Here is an 18,716-nt window from a genome sequence, read left to right on the forward strand (position 1 = left end):
TCTACTAATAATTGACCTTTGACCTTCCCATCATCTTTCATTTGTCAGAATCTGTCATTTCCTACATCAGTTTATGTATGTTCGTGACAGAGTCATTTCCAATGGCTTTATTTAACACATGCTGGTATTACATGAAGCATGATGTTACGATGCTTTCAGTTTAATAGATTTTTTTTTTCCTTAAGTGTTTGTAGTCTCTTGCTTTTTCTAAAGCCAGTGAAACAGGTCTTTACAGATAAGGGAGACTGAAGTTCTTTTTCTATTATAGTAACCGCTGGCAGTTCACTATCAAAGGATTTTTTTTCCCTTTGCCTGTCCTTGGTAGGGTAAGGATTCTTTCTTCCATTTGATAAGGTGTCTTCAGAGGGTTCTGTAACAGAAGATCTAGTCACGTGCTTAAAATGTATCGGAACTTTATTAATTCAAGTTGTCGTTGTCAACACAGCTGCTTTGCCTTGACAAAGGGAACAAAAACCTGCATCTGCCTGAGCAGGATCAACCCACCTCACTTGTGCTGGTGAGAACAGCCATGTCAGTCACAGAATTCGAGAGGTGACCGAAGCGGTGGAGGACCTCCCTTATTTAATTATATGTTACTCCATCCTTTTTCCCAGTCCTAAATATACATCTGAGGAAGGCTTCTAAAACTTTTGCTGGGGGCAGCTGAAGCATGGTCATGGCCCAGTGCATGGGACTTGTACATCAGTGTTGTATGCTTCTTGCTTTTAGTTACTGTGGGACTTCAGATTCCTAAGAATTGAGCACTAAGAGAACTTTAAAAAATCTTAGTTGATTTGTAAGTCGGATTGTAAGGCTTTTCAGTCATGTTAACTAATTGGTTATTTCTCTTAGATTTGCCAGTTACGATGCTTCAATTCAGGATTGCTATTACTGTTAATCGTTTCAATACCTGGATCTTTTCAATAGCCGAATGCTGTGAAATTTAGGTTAATGTCTTATCACACTTTCTTGATCTGAAAACTGGATTTGTGGACTTTACATAATCCAATTTTAAGGGAGATTAAATTATTTCCAAAAAGATAGTTGACAAAATTTGCTGTCAGCTTCTACATCAGCAAAAGGTAATAAAGGAACCTAAAAATTTGATAAATTATTACACAATCAGATTGTGCATAGGTATGTTATAATTTCTATTCATTTGCTACTGCAGACAAAATTAAGGTGTGTCTTACAGGGAGATGAGTCACAGCAAACTCAACTATTTTTATGGAAGCACAAATAGAAAATATTGTCTGTTGTCATATTTTTATTATGTATCTTAAAATTCAACAAGCTGATGCTGAAGCTTACTATGTGTTTCAGTGTATTACATAGCAATCAATCTAGTTGTTTACTGGGGTGGTTCGGAGCTGAAGAGGTCAGTGGATACAGGCAGACTGGGTAGTATCACTTGGGCTGTGTTTGCAGCTTTGTTCAACTTCCTACATCTTCAGAGCTTTAGAACCTTTAGTTGCTGCCAGAAGTGTGTTTCTAGTAAATTTGCAGGTGCCAGAGGTAAGTTGTAAGAAAAAAGACACCATTTAATTTCATGCAGTTGCTGGCTAAAGTTTGAAAAATACGCTTGGCAATACTTGGAAAACTTAATTCATCGCTTTTTCAGAAGTAGCTGTCGTCCTTGATCTGTGGTCTTACTCTCTCCTCATCAGAACATAGCAAATCATTTTAATAAATGGATTCTGATGTTAGAACTGTCCAGAGTATAGAGTTGTTATGCAAAAATAGCCTAGCTCACAAAATGAAATAAATCCAGAAGACTTTTAGCAACTGAACGCATTTGCATTTTATTCATTAGTATTTGAGGCCTTTTACAAGCCCAGTTCAGAACTTCTCTTCCTACCTACTCCCAGTGAAAAGTTCTATCAGAGTAAATTTTACTCTGTGCACAACCAGGATCTTATTTGCATCTACCCTTCAACCCCCACCCCTAAGTATGGCTGTAATAAACCAGAGAAAACTTGACTTCTTCATCACGTCCGAGGTCTGCCGGCGTTCCATGGCACGGACGGTGTTTGCGTGACATGGCAGACTGAGCCGGGAATGGGCTGAATTAACTGACAGGTGACCTGTGGCAGCGTGTGGTCCATCGCTGTTTTTTTTTCCTACACTATTACGTAATCAATATTTATTTTCCGTGTTAGGATGTTCTCAGAGCCCATCCCCACTGAAGCGCAGCACTGGCATTTCTCTTTCTCTGTTCTGAGAGTCGGGCACAACGGCGCTGGCGGTCTGTCTGGTCGTGTCTGGCACATGGCACCAGCGACAGGCCCTGTAGGTGGGAATATCTGGATGTACGGGTCTTCCAGCTGGGGACGGGAAGGACTGGTTTGCCTTAGTTTGTGTGTGAGAGACTGGAAAGGTGTGTGAAGGAGCTGATTTCGATCTATTGGGGAGGTAAAATTCAGAACTATTTCAGGTCAGACCACTACCTCGAGGCAGATATAAGCAGGCCTAAGATACAGACTTGTTTTTTGAAGAGTCATTGTGGTTTTTTTAACTGATAATGTATACAGAAGAATGGTTTCCTAATCTGATTAGTATAGAAAACTTGTCCAGATGGAGCTGGCTTTTATGTAATTTATCTAATCGGGCCCAAAGTCATCTTTCAGTTTGTGCTGTTTTTTGGGTTATTATTTCTTCTTTACCCATGAGGTTGTCATTTACTACGTGTGGGCTCATTTCCAGCAGCACCCCATTAAAACCAAATTTCTAAAGTACATGATTTTCATTAAATTTCCTAAAAGATGTATTAAATAAAATGAGATGCAGTTGTATTCTTGGCTACTCGTGTCACTAGGACTTCCTAGGGAATTACTGTGGCTCAGAGGCTGTATGTAGGCATTATTTCTCAATCTAAATGTTTGGCTACTTGCTAGTCCTGTCATGCTGACGCTACCATTTACTTCTGCTTCCTAAACGACTCGGAGCAACTTGCTTGCCAAATGCATTTGGTGATTCTGGATCATGTTGATGTGAACTCTTAACAGCTTTCTAGTGGAGATTTAAATGCAAAATGCTTGAAGTGTTGGGCAGCCTGATGGACAAAACCTGCCGAATTAGTGACATGTGCTCCAGATACATGCAGCTTTGTACCTGTAGAAGAGTTGCCTGTTGGCAATTAGAGCTTTCCAAGGACCGTCCCTGGTACGTTACATGAAGAATAGAGAGGGAGACTCTGCGAAACGGCAAGTTTAGGTCTCAAGTCCCGCTTTGTGTTTCTTTCTTGGCTTTACAAAGCAGGGAAAAACCCAGCTCTCTTGAAGACACAAAATAGCGCTAGGCTACAGTGCTTTTATTTACAGTAGGTATACCAAGACATTTTTTCTTGTCATTAATAACATTTGTAATGCCATTTGTTCATTGGACACAATCAAGTGTAGAGCGGAGAGGTTTGCTGTGTATTGTCATTGTACGGTCATCAGGGTATGCAGTAAGCTTTGGGGGGGGTTTAATGGTGGTTTTTAATGTGCTTATGTGATAAGGAAAACATTTGTAATTGAGAATGTAAGAAATGACTTAGTGATTTAGGCCTGTGGCTGACCTAGCACGTGGTGCTGTCTCCTGCAGTGGCACGGTCCATGCAGAGAAAGCAGGAGCGCCAGGCCGCTTCTCGCAGTAGATTGCTGTTGTATTCGCCATCTGCAGCTATTGGATTAAAGATGCTCGAGGGCACGGGCCTGCCTGTTCCCTTTAACCTCTGCTCATGTGCCTACTGCTACGAGCTTAATTCCTTTTTGAAGCTGGAGGTACGCTTCTGCTTACCTCCTCTTGTGGCATCAAGTTCGAAGGGTTAACTACCTGTGTGTCGATCTCTCTTAAATCAGTCTCCTGCTGTTTCCGCTGCCTGGTCCCTTACTCAAGGGGTTGTTTGGGGACTTGGCAAATAACAGTTGTATGTTCCTTACCCACCTCTTTCATAATTTTTCAAATCTCAATCAATTGTATCCCTCTTCAGCATTCTTCCCAAGGAGTTCTAGCACTGTCCTTTAATCTCTTGTTCTGTAAAACTTTCCACAGCACCACTCTGTTGCCCTTCACATACGGGGACAAAACCAGCGTGCATTACTTGTAAAACGTGGGCATGCCCAAGGCAAAGCAACATCCTTGATCTCAGGCCCCTCCTGAACTTCATGCATGTTTTATAAGGTTTTTTGGCTACTCCAGCGCACTGATCTTGTGCTGCAGAGCACAGACAGAGCTTCGTCTGAGCCAAGGGGTCTTCTGTACAGTCAGTACCTAGAAGAAACAGATAAGGAAAGAGACAAAATGAGGCAGTAGCATTTGTAAAGCCTAAACCATAAAATCGTCAGTTACAGTTTTATGGTTAAATGCATACTGAAAAGACTATTTCAGCAAAATTTTTCTTCCTGAATTTTGTCAGGCCATTTTCTAATGCCATTGCACACAAAGGTAATAGTTTTATCTCTTCAGGCAGTTGTAACGGTAAAATAAAAAAGGCCGTTGAATAGGGATTTGATTTGAGTTGAGCTGACTGGTGTCTATTAATAGCACAAATGTCTACCTAAAGGCTGAAGGAGGAGGGTAGGGTCTTCTGCTGAAGGATGGTTTCAGTTTGCTTGGCTTTATTTGCTCTTGCAGTGTTGGCAAATTACTTGGTTCATAAGAGACAGCGACATAAAAAATTTGCAGCTTGAGATTTATGACTTCCCCCTTGTACTGTGGCCCCTGGTTTTGTGCCCTTTCCACAGCTATTCTTTAGCTGCTTTTTTTTCCTCTTGGTGTATTTATGTAGGAACTTAACGTACGTCAAGTGACACTATCTACTAATAAAGATAAGTACGGAGTCCGGCTGAGAGCAGAACCAGACCACATGGTGCTTGGGAAGCGTCTGAAAGGGGCATTCAAGCCTGTCATGGCTGCGATCAAAGAGCTGAGGAGTGAGCAGCTGGAGGAGTTCCAGGAGACGGGTGCGTGGTGGCACAAGCCACTTAACGATGGCAATGTTGACCAAAAAAACCGGCAAAAATCCTTTGGCTCATCAGAAAAAAAAAAAAGCCAATTGCTTTTAATTTGTGTCTATTAATGAAGCATTTGCAGGAACAGATGCAAAAGTATCCTTCTGTGGGCTTAGGAGAACTTAAGGCCTACTTCCCCGTTGTTATCCCTGTTCCCTATTAAATATTATGTTAATGAGAATAGGAGGAAAGTTGGGGTTTTATTATTCTGTTGACTGCAGATTAGCAGTGGCCATGTATACTAATCTTACGCTGTTCTCCTCTGGAGGGCTGAGGTGAAGCAGTGACCTGTTTTGTAGGACTGAATCAGATTTGAGCCGAGTAATGTGCAATGATTGTTATTCTAAAAGCATTGCTTCAGTTGCAGATTTACAAGTGGATGTGAATTTTCCAGCTGTACCTGTTCAGCTAACTGCTTAAATGTAAATTTTGATTTAGTCGAGTCTCTGGATTATTTTTGAAGTTCTGTTTCTTGTCATTGGAATGGTACGCACAGTTGTTGCAGCAGCTGCATTTGAGTGAGTTCTGCCTGTAGAAGCTCTTGTATGAAAAATCGGAATGTGGGACGATAGTTCAGTGTTTCTTACTTAAATGCTGGTTAACTGTATTGCAAATAAACCGCATTTTATGTCTTTGAAGCCTGATACCTGTTAAAGCTTTTTGAATAGAAAATTTTTTTACTGTGGTTCTAAGAGATGCCCTTCATCTGGTGATTCTGCAGGCACCATTGTTGTAGAAGGCCATGAACTCCATGGGGAAGATCTTCGCCTCATGTATCAGGTTGTAGGAGGATCTGCCCAGTTCGAGGCACATTCTGATGCTCAGGTATTTTATTGGTTACTTCTTTGTTCTTGATGAATGGAAGGGTTCCTCTAGAAGTAATATGAAAATGGTGAGGTGAAAGCTGGGGGGTGTGTTTGTGTGTGTGTTCAGGTAGTTCAACAAATGCCAGGAGCTGATCTTCTGAATTTTGGAAATATTAAACGTGATATTTTGTAAGTGAGGAGCTCTATAACAATGCACCTGCACTTCTGACTGGGTTACTGCTAGCTTGTTTCCAGTGTGTGTCACCTACTCGGCTGTCTTCTGTGCATTGCCTCAGGTTTTGGTCCTGCTAGATGTCACCCCAGACCAGTCCATGGTGGATGAAGGAGTTGCCCGGGAAGTGATTAATCGCATCCAGAAACTTCGCAAAAAGGTTAGGAAGCAGTGGTTTGGAACAAGACATTTCAATTAACTTTTAAGCAATTTTTGGGCAATGTGCAGTAGAAACTGACCTTTTTAATTAAACATGAAGTCCTGTATCATTTTCTCCTTATATATAGCTTTCTGTTTGGACATAAATGATTACAAATCATTATTTTTGTTTTGAATTCCCATATTGTTAAGTAGCTGGAGTTGAACAGTGAGCGTGCTATATATCATCCACAGTGAATTAACTAATTAGATTTTGCTGAGCCCTTCTTGTTTTCTGCCTTCAGCCACCCAGCAGGGGTTCAGTCCCTGCTGAGTGGTGCTCAGGCCCGTGCTGCCTCCGGCCAAGAATTATGTTCTGTTCCACCTCTGCTCGGGTGTGTTACATCAGCCGGGCCGTGAGAGCCCCCACATCCGAGCCCAGGACTGCGAAAAGGAACAAACTGGTGTCTTGGCAAATTGCAGGTGGCATTTCAGGCACAAATTTGTATACCTGTACCTCAAGGATTCCACTCTAAATTTTTCTGCTCATACATAGAAATGATGCTGCCTGACCTTGATGTTAAAGCACTTTGAACCAATATAACTTCCTTCTCTCTACAATGCTAACCCAGAAAGAGCTGGATCACTATCTCCCTTTTGTGCTGCGAAAGTATGGTCACAGTCTAAAAAGCCTTTAATCTGGAGAGGACATAAAGTAATATTTAACTTGGTACAAAGAATTCTAAAGGTTTCAGAACCTGGAAGTTTGAAAAAAACCCCGAACAACAACAAACCCAGAAAACAATCCCCTCACACACATACACATTGCAAACGTGGAGTGTGTTGTTCCAAGATACACGTATGGTTTTTCTACTTGACTAACTTGGTGGCAGTGTGCTAGAATTTGTATCTTTTTCGGACTTATGCCTGAAGAAATCTTGCAAGAGCTCTAAATGGTGTGTAGAGAAAATTGTCATGGGATGTGTTTTTAGGAAAAGGTATCTGTACAGTTAAGACTTCATGAATCTTCAGTATAAGACTGAAAAATGACAAATTTGTACCAGAATAGGGTTTTATATATTTTTTTGTGTATATATATATATATATAAACCCACGTAGCTTTATTTCTGTATAAAATAAAAAAATAAAAACAGGAAGGAACGTGGCCATGAAAAGAAAACACTCTCGCAAGTTGTTGGATGGTTTAAATTTACTTCTGTAATTACATAAGGCCATAAATTATTCTGACTTAAATGAATATCAAAATACTTAATCTTCCCTAATAATTAACATGATGCTAATGGGCATTTATTCTGTCAGTCTTTCATGCCCACTCCTGTTACAAAACTGTGCACATAACAACCCACATATTTGGATCCACAGTAACTACTACTGGCAGTAGGGCAGTCATTACTTTTAGTCAGCTTTAGAAACAAAGTTGTGCTGCTGCTGGGGCTGCTATTTCTTTCCTTGAAGCCATTTTCTCACTGAAGCAGAATTTTGTAATTCAGCTTTAATAAGCGTACAACGCAAATTATTTGCTTTTTTCCCAAAGTACAAGTTGGTGTGCTAGGTGTGACATAACTAGTGTAAAAACTTCAAAGCCTGATCACCACCTTCCAAAACCGTACAAAATGTCTTGGAGACTCTTGTGTGTTAAAAGGTCACCGATTAAACCCTCAGCTCTTTATTAAACAATTGCTTAATTTCAGAGTAACAGGATGCGTAAATGCTAGTAAAATTCTTGTGCATCAAGAAAAACTTTTCACTACATTTGGTATTTGGTAGGCTTTCAGCTCACTGTGGGGGTGAGTTGGCAAATGAAGGTGGAAGTGAGACGTTTTGAGTAAGGTACACTGTTTGGTCATTATCTCTTGAGGAAAAACTCACCATGTTCCCAGCCTCTTTCTTGCCCTTCTGACAAAAGAATTGTTTTATTCTAAACTTTTTGTGGAAAATGTCTGGTAAATATCTTTCGAAGGTAGTTGTTGGGTTTTTTTTTCCCTTTAACTTAACAAGTATTCCTTTTTTTTTTTTAGTTGGTATATGTAAAAGTCACCTTGCTGTCACTAATAGTATATTTGGTGAATCCTACAGCGAAATCTGGTTCCTACAGATGAGATTACAGTGTACTACAGATCACACCCAGAAGGTGACTACCTGGATACTGTTATTAAGGAACACACGGATTTCATTTTTGCAACAATAAAGGCTGCCCTGAAGCCTTACCCGGTGCCTACCTCAAAAGAAGTTCTCATCCAGGAGACAACTCAAGTAAGAAGGAAAACGCACTGACTGCGTAGTTCATCTTGTTACCAGCTTTTAACTGAACAAAGTGCTCAGATTACAGAAAAATTGTATGTCAATATTTATTTGTGGGATGTAGTGGACATTGAGTGTTTTATATTTATAAATTTCCATATTAGTGTTTTTTGGTTTAAAAATAAATAAAATAGTTGGGTTCTGTATGTGTAGTATTTCTGAAAATGAAGCTGCTTGGGTACCAAAATAAGTATCTAGGTGGTAGTTTGTGTAAGCTTAATACACATAGTTATTTGCACTTGGATTAGTGGATTGTTCAGACAGCAAAAATACTGTTCCTCTGATTTCTTTAAATTGATATGCTTTTGTATTAGAAATGTTCTCCTTCGAGGCTAAATTTTGCCTTTTGGCTTAAGACCAACTTCAGTTATTAATGTTTGAGGATGCTTGTGTTTTCTCCCCCTTGTTGCTAAGTTCAGTCTTTTGTAACAATGCAGTTTTGCAGATTGCTTATTCTTTCAGCAGCAGCTTTGAACTATTTGTTTTGTTTTCTTTGTTTGTTTATTCTGACATGCTTTGAGATATCCTTTGCCATGGTTTTATTCAGACTTGCTATATACAGAAGGCGTTCCTAGCAGAATCGCAGAGGAAGTATTCTTCAGTCTAAAGGTTATGCTAAACCAGAAAGACAGGAACTTTAGGATATATCCTGAACTTAAAATTTGATTTAGAGAATGGGTTGGGCGCTTGAGTATAGCTGAACAGATAGCGTGTATTTTATTCATCTTAATAACAATATGTGTAAAGAAAATATTTTATACTTATTACACTTCTAAAGTTGTACAGATTTAAAATGAAGCTCTGTTTGGCCTTTTTCAAAACTATGAGTTTAATTTAGTGGCAAACAGGGAAAAACACTACATAAGAGTGAAGAAATATTGTGGTTGAGAAATCTGTGAAAGTACTTCGCTATTTCTTCTAAGTACTTACTAGATTGGATACTGCCGATGGACAGTTTGATGTTGAGTCAACATCAAATCTGAATTAGAATGCAAAAGTAGCTGGAGAAAAAATTGCATAATGCTGGGAAACACTTGTCTGGTTGCCTACCTCTGAAACTGCCTGATACATGAGCTTTAATGTTGGTCGCTGTGTCTTTCCATGAAAGCTTTCCTACCTGTACAAGTAAGGTTCCCTCCCACTATTATTTTTCTGTTTTCTAAATCTTAATTTAGCAGATTCTAGTGAAGAATAACATTGTGGAAAGCTGAAAGATTAGTCTATTGGATTAGTTTTAAATAATGCTGTCTACCTAAAGATGAAATTTTGCCCTCTGGTTATTGCAGATATAATTGATAGCTGCCGTCTGGATGTTGGCAAAACCCAGACATCCGCTGAGTGTCGGAAATGATGAGCTTGTGTGTAAACCAGGGGTAGGGGGTTTGTGGGTCAGGCTGTGCATTTGCACAAATGACAGATTTCAGACTGGGAAAACCTAAAAAAAAATTAACAGAAAACACAGCAGGTATGACAGGCAGTGCTGTGTGGCTGTTGCAGCTGATGACTGAGGTTATAGAAGTGCAGTCGCCTTGTCACGGGCACACAGCCGAGCGCCTGCCTGGCCGCTTGGGATCTGCGGCGTGGAGGTCGTTTCAAACAAAACCGTTAGTTATTGCAAGTTCTGTGTACTGAAGCTATACAGCTTATGTATGGTAAACGGAGGCAAAGAAATATTTTGTAAGTAAATGCCGAGTTGTTTGTTATAATTTTACTTTAAGGAGTCTCCGTCGCTACAAAGTACCTCCCTGCGGAGTCCATGTGTGGGTTGCCTTCCGCCCATGGGGCGGTTGCTGTGTTTGCAGACTCGATGTGCCTCTGAATTGCCAGTCACATTTTAAAATAGAGGTCGCAGGGAGAAAGAGGTGGCTGAGAATTTAGTGCAATTCTCAAGGCTTCCTCGGACGACTCAGTTCCTGGGACTGCAGGGCTTGATTGCTCAGGGCAGGTGTTCGACTGTACTCTGTGTTCTGCTGCAACCAGCTTGTCATGTTAAGAGCAATGAATAAGAATATCTGAAATGAAAAAGCCCTCCTTTCGAAATCCTTTCAGTGTAGAAGCTCGGCCCGTTGTGTGGAGCCGGGGATAGCTGCAGCTGTGTGCAGTGGACGTGTAGCTTGCTGCCTCGGACATGGCTGTGGCTGGTTGTCTTTGGGCAGAACCGTATTGCGTTTTGTGCTGGCAGTTTCAAGCACAGATGCTCTGAAGATGTGAATTCCAAGTGAACTGTGCATACACTGTCTTCTGTTGGTGGGGGCTGGTAAGCAGCATTGATGTGGAAAATACTTTAGCAACTGTTACACATTCAGATATAAAAGCAGATGCAAGTTAAGAGAATGAAGTGTGTAATCCCACGTGTGAGTGTGTTAAGTCAACTGCAACAGGATCATTGCTCCAAATTTCCGGGATTTATTAAAAGGAGAAGTCTGCATGGTGTTGAATATATGACAGATGCAGTCTGTCTTCTCTGCAGCTACTTTGATTATGTTCAGGATCTTTATTTCTATGGACTTATCCTGGATCAATTTTTGGTACGAGGCCTTATTATGAACTTCTCTCCCAAAGACTTGCTCTGGGAGACAACAAAAACCCAGCAGTTGCTCAGAAAATACTGGGACAGAAAAGCAGCTACCTGCAAAATGAATTTTTAGTTGCTGGTAGAATGGATAAACACAAAATGAGATTTGCTGCTCCTGAAGTGTCTTTCCCTACTTTTTGCTAGGAGCTCAGTACAAATGGCTTCGCAGGCTGTCTGGTTATCCGTTGGGCTGTGACCCTGACTGGCGGCCTCTAAACTTACAAAAATACTGGCTGAAGTGGCTGCTTAGTACCAGTTGTTCATATAAGAGATTTCTGGATTGTATTTGTTTAATTAAAACATGTAATGAAGAGATCTTTTAGAAGTGTGATTCTCATGAAAAGTGGTGTAGGTGCATGAATAATTCCAGCCTGTGCTTAGTTCAGGAAAAAGCTAGTGCTTGGAAAAAGCATAATCTTAAAAGCTGTGGTTTAAGGCCTTTACAAAGTAGGTGTGGCTCTGACTAGCAACAGGTTCTCAAGTCTCTTCACCCTGTCCCCCATTTGCACAGGAGGGTACGTGTTCCATTTCTTATGGAGCACTTCAAGTTTTAATTGACTGGCTAATAGCTAATGGGGAGATGGATGTTCACAAAGGCTGACTTGGTATCGAGACAAGTGCTGCCCCTCGTTGTTCTCTGTGGCCTCTGGGCACAGGTGAAGGCTTCTCCAGACAGCGACTGAGAGCAGGGTCCTGCCTTCAGATGCTCTGAATTACCTCTGGGAGAGTGTTCCTCTCAAGTATATTCGCTTGTGGATTATATTTTGGGAGACTGTCATCACTGCTCATCACTTGTGAAAATCAGGCTGTTTATTCCACTCTGTTTTTCCGACGTGTTAACTACTGCTATATCTTTAACATATATTGAAGACGAATTCCTATTTGAAGCGCTCTGTCTCTGAAGGAAGAAGTGGCAAAGTTGCTATTTTATTGTTAGTCGTGTTTTAATGACTTAATGTTATTTATGTTAAAGATCTTAATGTTTAAGGAAAATATTTTGTTGTCTTTCTTTAATAAAACAATATTCACATAATCATAATATTCCTCTTTCTTCAGCTGAAGGGATCAGAGCTGGAAATTACACTCGTCAGAGGTGGTTTGTGTCAGTGCATTGGTCCAGCCTGTGCCTACGTCAACCTCAAAGTTTGTGTTAATGGGACAGAGCAAGGTAGGAATGTACCAGGTTTGATGTGTCACTGATGGTGTCACAAGACTGTTCGGAAAATGATGTGATGAATGTTGGTGTCATAAATTCGTTTGAAAGATACTGCAAACTACCTTCCAATAGTAGCTTTAAATAATTCTTGAACATAAGTTTATTGAAAGCGGAACCACGTGTTGTCCATGACGTCAGCGGCGACTGTGTCTTGGATAATGGAAAGCTGAGCGCGGTGGTGATGTTAAAGGTATTGCAAGGTTGAGTTACGTATTAAAAGGAGAGAAAACTAAATGCACTCTGTGGAAATTTCACAGTTTGTGTCGAAGTACGCGTGCCTCGTTTAACACTTACAAAGCTGCTTTCTGAATAATAACGAACGTAACTGTGTAGCTGGTGAACATCTCAGAGGGCACACAGTCCTTCAGGTTTTAACCAATATAGTACTGGATTATAGTTCAGTGACACAAAAATTTGCTTTGTTAATAAAAACAAGTATAACTTTCATACTCTAAAACTGAAGTACCCTTGAGTCCATTTCCTTGGGTTTTTTCCTCTTTCTTACTAAAATGTCTGGAAGTGCAGTGCTGTCAGCTTTAAATTAGTTTAGGAACTCGCTGGAAGGAATTAGAAAAAATCATTGGAAGATCCTTGAAGCTTGGATATTGCTTCCAAACTGCATTTTAATTTCTTAATTTTGGTTTTAGATGGTGTGTTGCTGCTGGAGAATCCCAAAGGAGATAATACCTTGAACTTCGTTGGATTTGTAGATGCTGTCTCCTGCATTTTTGGTCTGAAAAATTCAAAACTGACAGTTTTTAATGGAAAGACAGGTAAATGGAGTATGACGAGAAAAAGTGAAAGTCTTTCTAGCAGCAGCTAGGAGCTCTTTACTGTATAATTATTTACTGCATAATTTTTCTGTATGTAAACAAAATTGACAAGAAAATGTGTAAGGAAATACTCTTATAGTGCTTAGCTTATGAGGCTGTGTTTATAGTCACATCAGAATGTTTCCAAAAGCTGCTGCTAAATGATGCTTATCGGTTCTGTTATCTTATTTCCATTGCAGTTCTCATAAGGACAAAATCTGATTTATTTCAGAAAGTGTTTCCATCGGATCCAGGTTATGCTGTATATTGGTGGCGAGCTGCCATCAGCTTTTGCGTGCTTTTTTTCCCCCTAATGCCTCAGTAGGCAGGGTGAGAACTTAAGCTGAATGCAAACTGCTATCTGTAGAAGAAAAAAAAGTTGCTTTTTCACCTTAGAGAAACTTGAGGATCTCTGCATTTCTTCTTTTTAGAAAAATCTATCTAACATTTTTGCAGCTTGAACTTCGCCTCTGTTAAGGCATGAGAATGTAATATGTCTTCTAGGGATTATACATAGACTTACAGGCTGTATCATAGTCTGCTTCGTTACTAAGTTAACAGAGCTGAAACAGAAAAAACATTGTGAAAGATGTTGCAGTTAGGGGCTGTGAGACCCTGCCAGCAAACTGGCACTCTTTCTCCTGAGATGAAGATGCTGGGGTTTTTGTTACATTACATGTAGTATTTCAGTACATCAGAAAAAGTTACAACTTAAAAATCAGCACACTGAGAACAAGATTACACTAATAACTTAATGCTTCTTTAGTGACTGAGTACAGCAAGTAGAGCACTTAACAGTGGTCACGCCGTGTGTGACTTCAGAGATGTTTCAACAGTGATAGTGAACTCTGTGTCCTTAGTGTTATTTACAGGCACATCCTGACATTCAAACTTTGTCTGTTTCCGTTCCATTCATCGTAAGTCTAAAATGAGTGACAAAGACATGAAAAAATACTGCAAAAATGGTAACTGGAGAGCTACAGAAACTTTTGCTAGTGTGTTTTTGTAGAGATATTACAGCAGGAACCCCTGCAGGGGAGGTCCTTGGGTTGGCTGCTGTGAAAGGCTGTGTTTGGGTGCCCGCAGAACTGTAGGGATCACCAGTGCGTGCCTGTGACATCAGCAGGGGAATAGTCTTGTCTGTAATGTCAGTGTTACCATCTCTGTCTTTAGTTTTCTTATTTGTCTTTTCCTAAAAGTATTTCTAGAAAAGTGTTTGGGGGGGGGGGGGGGGTCGTATCTGGTGTAATCCATTACCTTACGGTGATAAAACCTCTCTCCAAGTTGTGCTCAACTGAACTGAATAGTTCTGTCATGTAAAACGATTATTCTTTGCTTTCAGTTATAGGTGATTTCTAGGAAGTTTTGGATCCCTTAGTATCTTCCTCGGGTTTCAGTTACATTTTAAAGGAGGAAAGAGTTTTCCTTGAAATAATTTTCCAAATACTAGTGGTATACTTCATAGCAGTGTGGTGTGTGCCTGCAGAGGTGGGTATGTACTGGTACAATTAATTACCATCATAGATACTAAGAGATGATCTGCAGAAGGCTGGGAAAGTTGGGAAACTCTCATCTCATTAAGATTATAAGCAGTTTGACTGCTTAATTGGTTTGTCTTCTGCCACTAACAGGACAAAAGGATGCAGCATAGATCTATTAATGCTGAATTACTAAAGGAAGTGGTAAAGAAATCTGTTTTCCCTCTTCCTCAAAGGTTCTTTTCTGCTGTGGTAACGAAGGTGGCTTTGTTTCTCTCCTTTCCGTGTCACACTGGCTGTGTAGGTGTCATTTTGGGACTTACCGTCTTGGTGTGCTGGTTTTAAACTTTTAGTCTCTGTCGGTGGTCTGAGCAGAGTGGGTTTTTTTCCCTGCCTGCCTGTTAAAAGCATGGAAGTTCCCTTGGAAAATGGAATTATTGAATTCACTTTTGTTGCACTTCCGCAGAGATCTCGAGAAAGTATTGATCAGCAGAAGATACGGCTCCCTGAGGAGTCAGGGTTGAAGGCATGGACAAAGAAAATAGCTCTTAAAGATGCTGGAGAATAGCACTGAAATTCCTGACGTTTAGTTTGGATACAATCCCTTTGCTTTACCTGCCCAACCTTCGCGTGGGTAACTTTAGGTGACTCCAGGGTCTCTGTAGGTGAGGCAGGGATCAGTGTCGGCCGCTCTGAGAGGAATTGCAAAGAAGGCTCATGCACTCCGGACAAAACGTTGCTGAATAGTTCCCATGTGCGTTAATTACATTGTGACCCAGTAAAACCATATTTCTGGCTCCTTATTTTCCTTCCTGTGGTTTTTAGGGCTGTCCACTTTACTTGCAGTAATTTATTATCTTGTTTTCAAATTGTAATGAAGATTTACTTAGGGTTGTGTAATGGCACAAAGTCAGGCAGTCCTTGTATTAAGGCAGGCTGAAACATGTCATGTTGCCGTTTCTCAGTGCAACACTGAAGTAATGGGATAAACATTTCCTCCCCAACAGTGTATCGATGTATTTTGAGTAACTGCACAAACACTGAGCAAGGCTCTGGGATTTGGACTGACCTTCAGAAACAGGGCATAGAATTTGACTGTTTTTACATTAAACAAAAAAACCAAAAAACCCAAAATTTAAAGGAAAGAGGCTGAGCTCAAGTCAGATGGTAGAAACGGGTGTCTATGATTTTGCTTTTGCTCTAGATTACTGAAAAGCTGAAAACTTTCTAAACTTATTAGGAATGCTTTTTGGCTTGCACTTGGCTTTTGTGGAAGTAGCCCATATTGAAAAAGACCTATTGGAAAAAAATTCGTTTATCCTTATGGGAATAAATGAAGTGTAAATAATGTAGGGCTTGAAGAGGATTCAAGGCAAGGTTGAGGCAAAAAGCCCCTTACAAATGTCATAATCTTCCAGATGGCTAATTTTTGAAAATTCTATGCTTAGCACTGTTTTCTGAACAAGAGTAGAAACAGGTATTTTTTTTTTTTAATCTTTAATTTTTAAAACGTCACGAGGCTGTAAGGCACCTTAGGAAAACATTACCGCTTAAATCTCAGCTGCAGGGAAATCTGACTTTAAAAGTGATTTTAATATTGATGAGCACTTGTAATAGTTGCTTGTTTTCAAGGGTATTGTTATATATGAAAAAATTATCCATTGCTTTCTTTTTCTTGCTCTTATTAGAGGGTTATATGAACTGACTCCACTGACAGCACTGTACATGAGCTGTTCCTTGTGAGAATGTCAGCAGTCCTGTAATGCAGAACGCTAGGTCTGTTAAACGTACGAATTGCCGCTGCTGTAGCTCGTGCCCTGCGTAGATCTGCGCAGATCCGGCAGCTGGGCGCCGTCAGGCCCGGCGGTGCCTGCGCCGGGTGTCACTCGCTCAGGGAAGCACCCGCCCGCTGTCGCTCTCCCCGCCCGTGACCCGGGAACTGGATGTAAGTGGCAGGCGGTGTTCCCTAGTGTGACCCTAAAGCAGCACCTCCAGCTGACGCCCTTTCCATGACTAAATCTTGTTAATTCCTCTCCACTTGTTAATTTGTTTTCCTGCTTTCCTGTAAGTAAAACCAAACCAGAAGCCCCCTGCTGTGCTTGAGCAGGTGCCTTGCACCTCAGGTGTGCTAGAGCAGCGCCTGGGTGGCTGGGGGGTGGCCACTGTCATAGTAAAATCTTCATTCTTGAAAACTGAATTTTAGAAGCAGCAGTGTGGTTTTGCCTTTTCCTTTAAAGCTTTTTATATATGTGTGTGTATGTATGTCCTGAGATCTAGTTCAATTACTAAATGTGTATATAAAAAGATAAATATATATACACACACACATATATGTAAAAAAGATAGCATTTTTGAGTCTGGGATGCAGTCTGAGGTCTTCATCTTTCCTTAGGGCAGTCTGATAAGCCTTCCCCATTTCAAGGGGCAGAAGTGGCACTCTTAATTTTTTTTTTTTTATCCCACTTCAGTTTTGGTTGTTGGTTTTGCTTTGGGGTGTGGTGGTTTGGTTTTTTTTTTTTTCTTCCCCCAGAGTCTGGGCTGTAAGCATGAAGGGTTCCTGAGTGCTCACACCCCAGTTGTTACCTACGCAATTGAGTTTGAGTTTTGTATTTGAACTAAACCTTTCAAATCTTAACTCGGTATGAACTGTCCTAACAACAAATATTTGGAGATACTTATGCTTCTTGTTCCTTCTGAGTACTGGAAATTTGTTAATGAGCGATAGGTCTTGTGAATTAATATGCACATTAAATGAGGGACCAACCAACCTCCTACGTATTTCTGCCCAGCAGCTGTGATACTCAGGGTAGACCAGAAGGGATGGGTGTCCCGCCTCAGTTTTGGGTGTTTGTTTTGGTTTGGGGTGGGTTTTTTTTTCCAGAATCTGGTTTGTAAGCATGGGAAGGGTTCCTGCGCATTATGCTTTGATGTTCTGTGGTGGCTGGCAAAATTTTGAGAGCTTGTAACCTGTGATTACTTTTCACCTTTTTAGAAGTTTTGTCTTGTTTTGGGGTTTTCTGGGGCTGGGGATTTTGGTTTGGGTTGGGCTTTGTGGGGTGTTTTTTGTTTGGTTGGTTTTGGTTTGGTTTTAATTTTTAAGTTTATAAACAACCCTGGGAAAAGGAGTGCCACTTCTGCCCCTTGAAATTCATGCAGATGAACTGATGGAAAATAATCTTCGTAAAGCTTAGGTTCCATGACACATGAACAGGGCTGATACAGTATGAAAACATGTTGGAAAGAGATGACAGATGTGCCTGTTGTGTGTTTATAGGCATTGCACAGTTCTAACAAGAAATTAAATGTATTCATTCTTCCTTGATTTTGTCTTTGGAATTCTTTTGTAGCTGCGAAAGCTTTGTAGCAGAGTGTGATGTTATTTCTCTGTATCTTCAGTGTTGTGGCTATCGGCAGCCTTTTTTATTTTACCTGTGTGATAGGCTCCTGTGGGTAGTGCAGAGCGCAGCCCTACATGTTTCATTTGCATTACAGAAACCTCATTAGCATCTCATCCAAGTGCTTTCAGGATGCTGGTGTTACTTCTAAAATCCTTTGAGACCTGGGTCCTATTTTGGGTCTGATCTTCCACCATTTTCTAAATATGTATAGCTGGAGGCATCTGCTGAATCACCAGCTGCTGTTGACATTAAACACAAACACTAATGCAGAGGGCATTATTCATGAGCTAACCAGCCACTGATTTTACGTTTATTGTCATCTGGAGTTTAATGAGGGAAGTATCCTGCTGTTGCATAGTAACACGTATGCAGTGCTGCTTCAGCTAGGGGAGCCCGGGTACAGGCAAAGAACATAGGTCTTAATTTAATGAGATAGAAATTGTTGGCTTAATTGAATAACTTCTTGCTTGTTTTAAGTTGTTCAACTGTGTTTATTGCATTATTAAACTAGTTGTGTATTTATATGCATAAGAAGTGTTGTGTAGGGGGGAATTTCCATGGCAGGCAGAGTACTCTGTTAAGAAAATATTTCTGCACAAATTCTGTTTTTCAGAATGGAGAAATGCTCTTTCTTGAGGAAGGAATCGTGACCACAGTGGAATGAGTAGTTAGAAAGACTTGTTGTCAGCTAATCGAGGGAGAACTGGGCCTCAACTTCCCTGTAATGGCCTGACTGGTCTCGTTT

General features: G+C 40.5%; 1 protein-coding gene across 2 annotated transcripts in view; it reads left to right on the plus strand.

Moving 5' to 3' along the window:
• IARS1 (isoleucyl-tRNA synthetase 1) overlaps positions 1-18,716 on the plus strand; it is a 112,413-nt gene that overhangs the window by 87,237 nt on the left and 6,460 nt on the right. For both annotated transcript variants that reach the window (XM_055710372.1, XM_005444421.4), the window contains exons 27-32: positions 4,772-4,946; positions 5,716-5,819; positions 6,097-6,192; positions 8,268-8,444; positions 12,124-12,235; positions 12,931-13,056. In XM_055710372.1, coding sequence (XP_055566347.1) covers positions 4,772-4,946; positions 5,716-5,819; positions 6,097-6,192; positions 8,268-8,444; positions 12,124-12,235; positions 12,931-13,056 — 790 coding nt within the window. The remainder of the gene's footprint in view (positions 1-4,771; positions 4,947-5,715; positions 5,820-6,096; positions 6,193-8,267; positions 8,445-12,123; positions 12,236-12,930; positions 13,057-18,716) is intronic.

This window comes from Falco cherrug, chromosome 4 (genome assembly GCF_023634085.1).
Source record: "Falco cherrug isolate bFalChe1 chromosome 4, bFalChe1.pri, whole genome shotgun sequence".
NCBI classification, from domain to species: Eukaryota; Metazoa; Chordata; class Aves; order Falconiformes; family Falconidae; genus Falco; species Falco cherrug.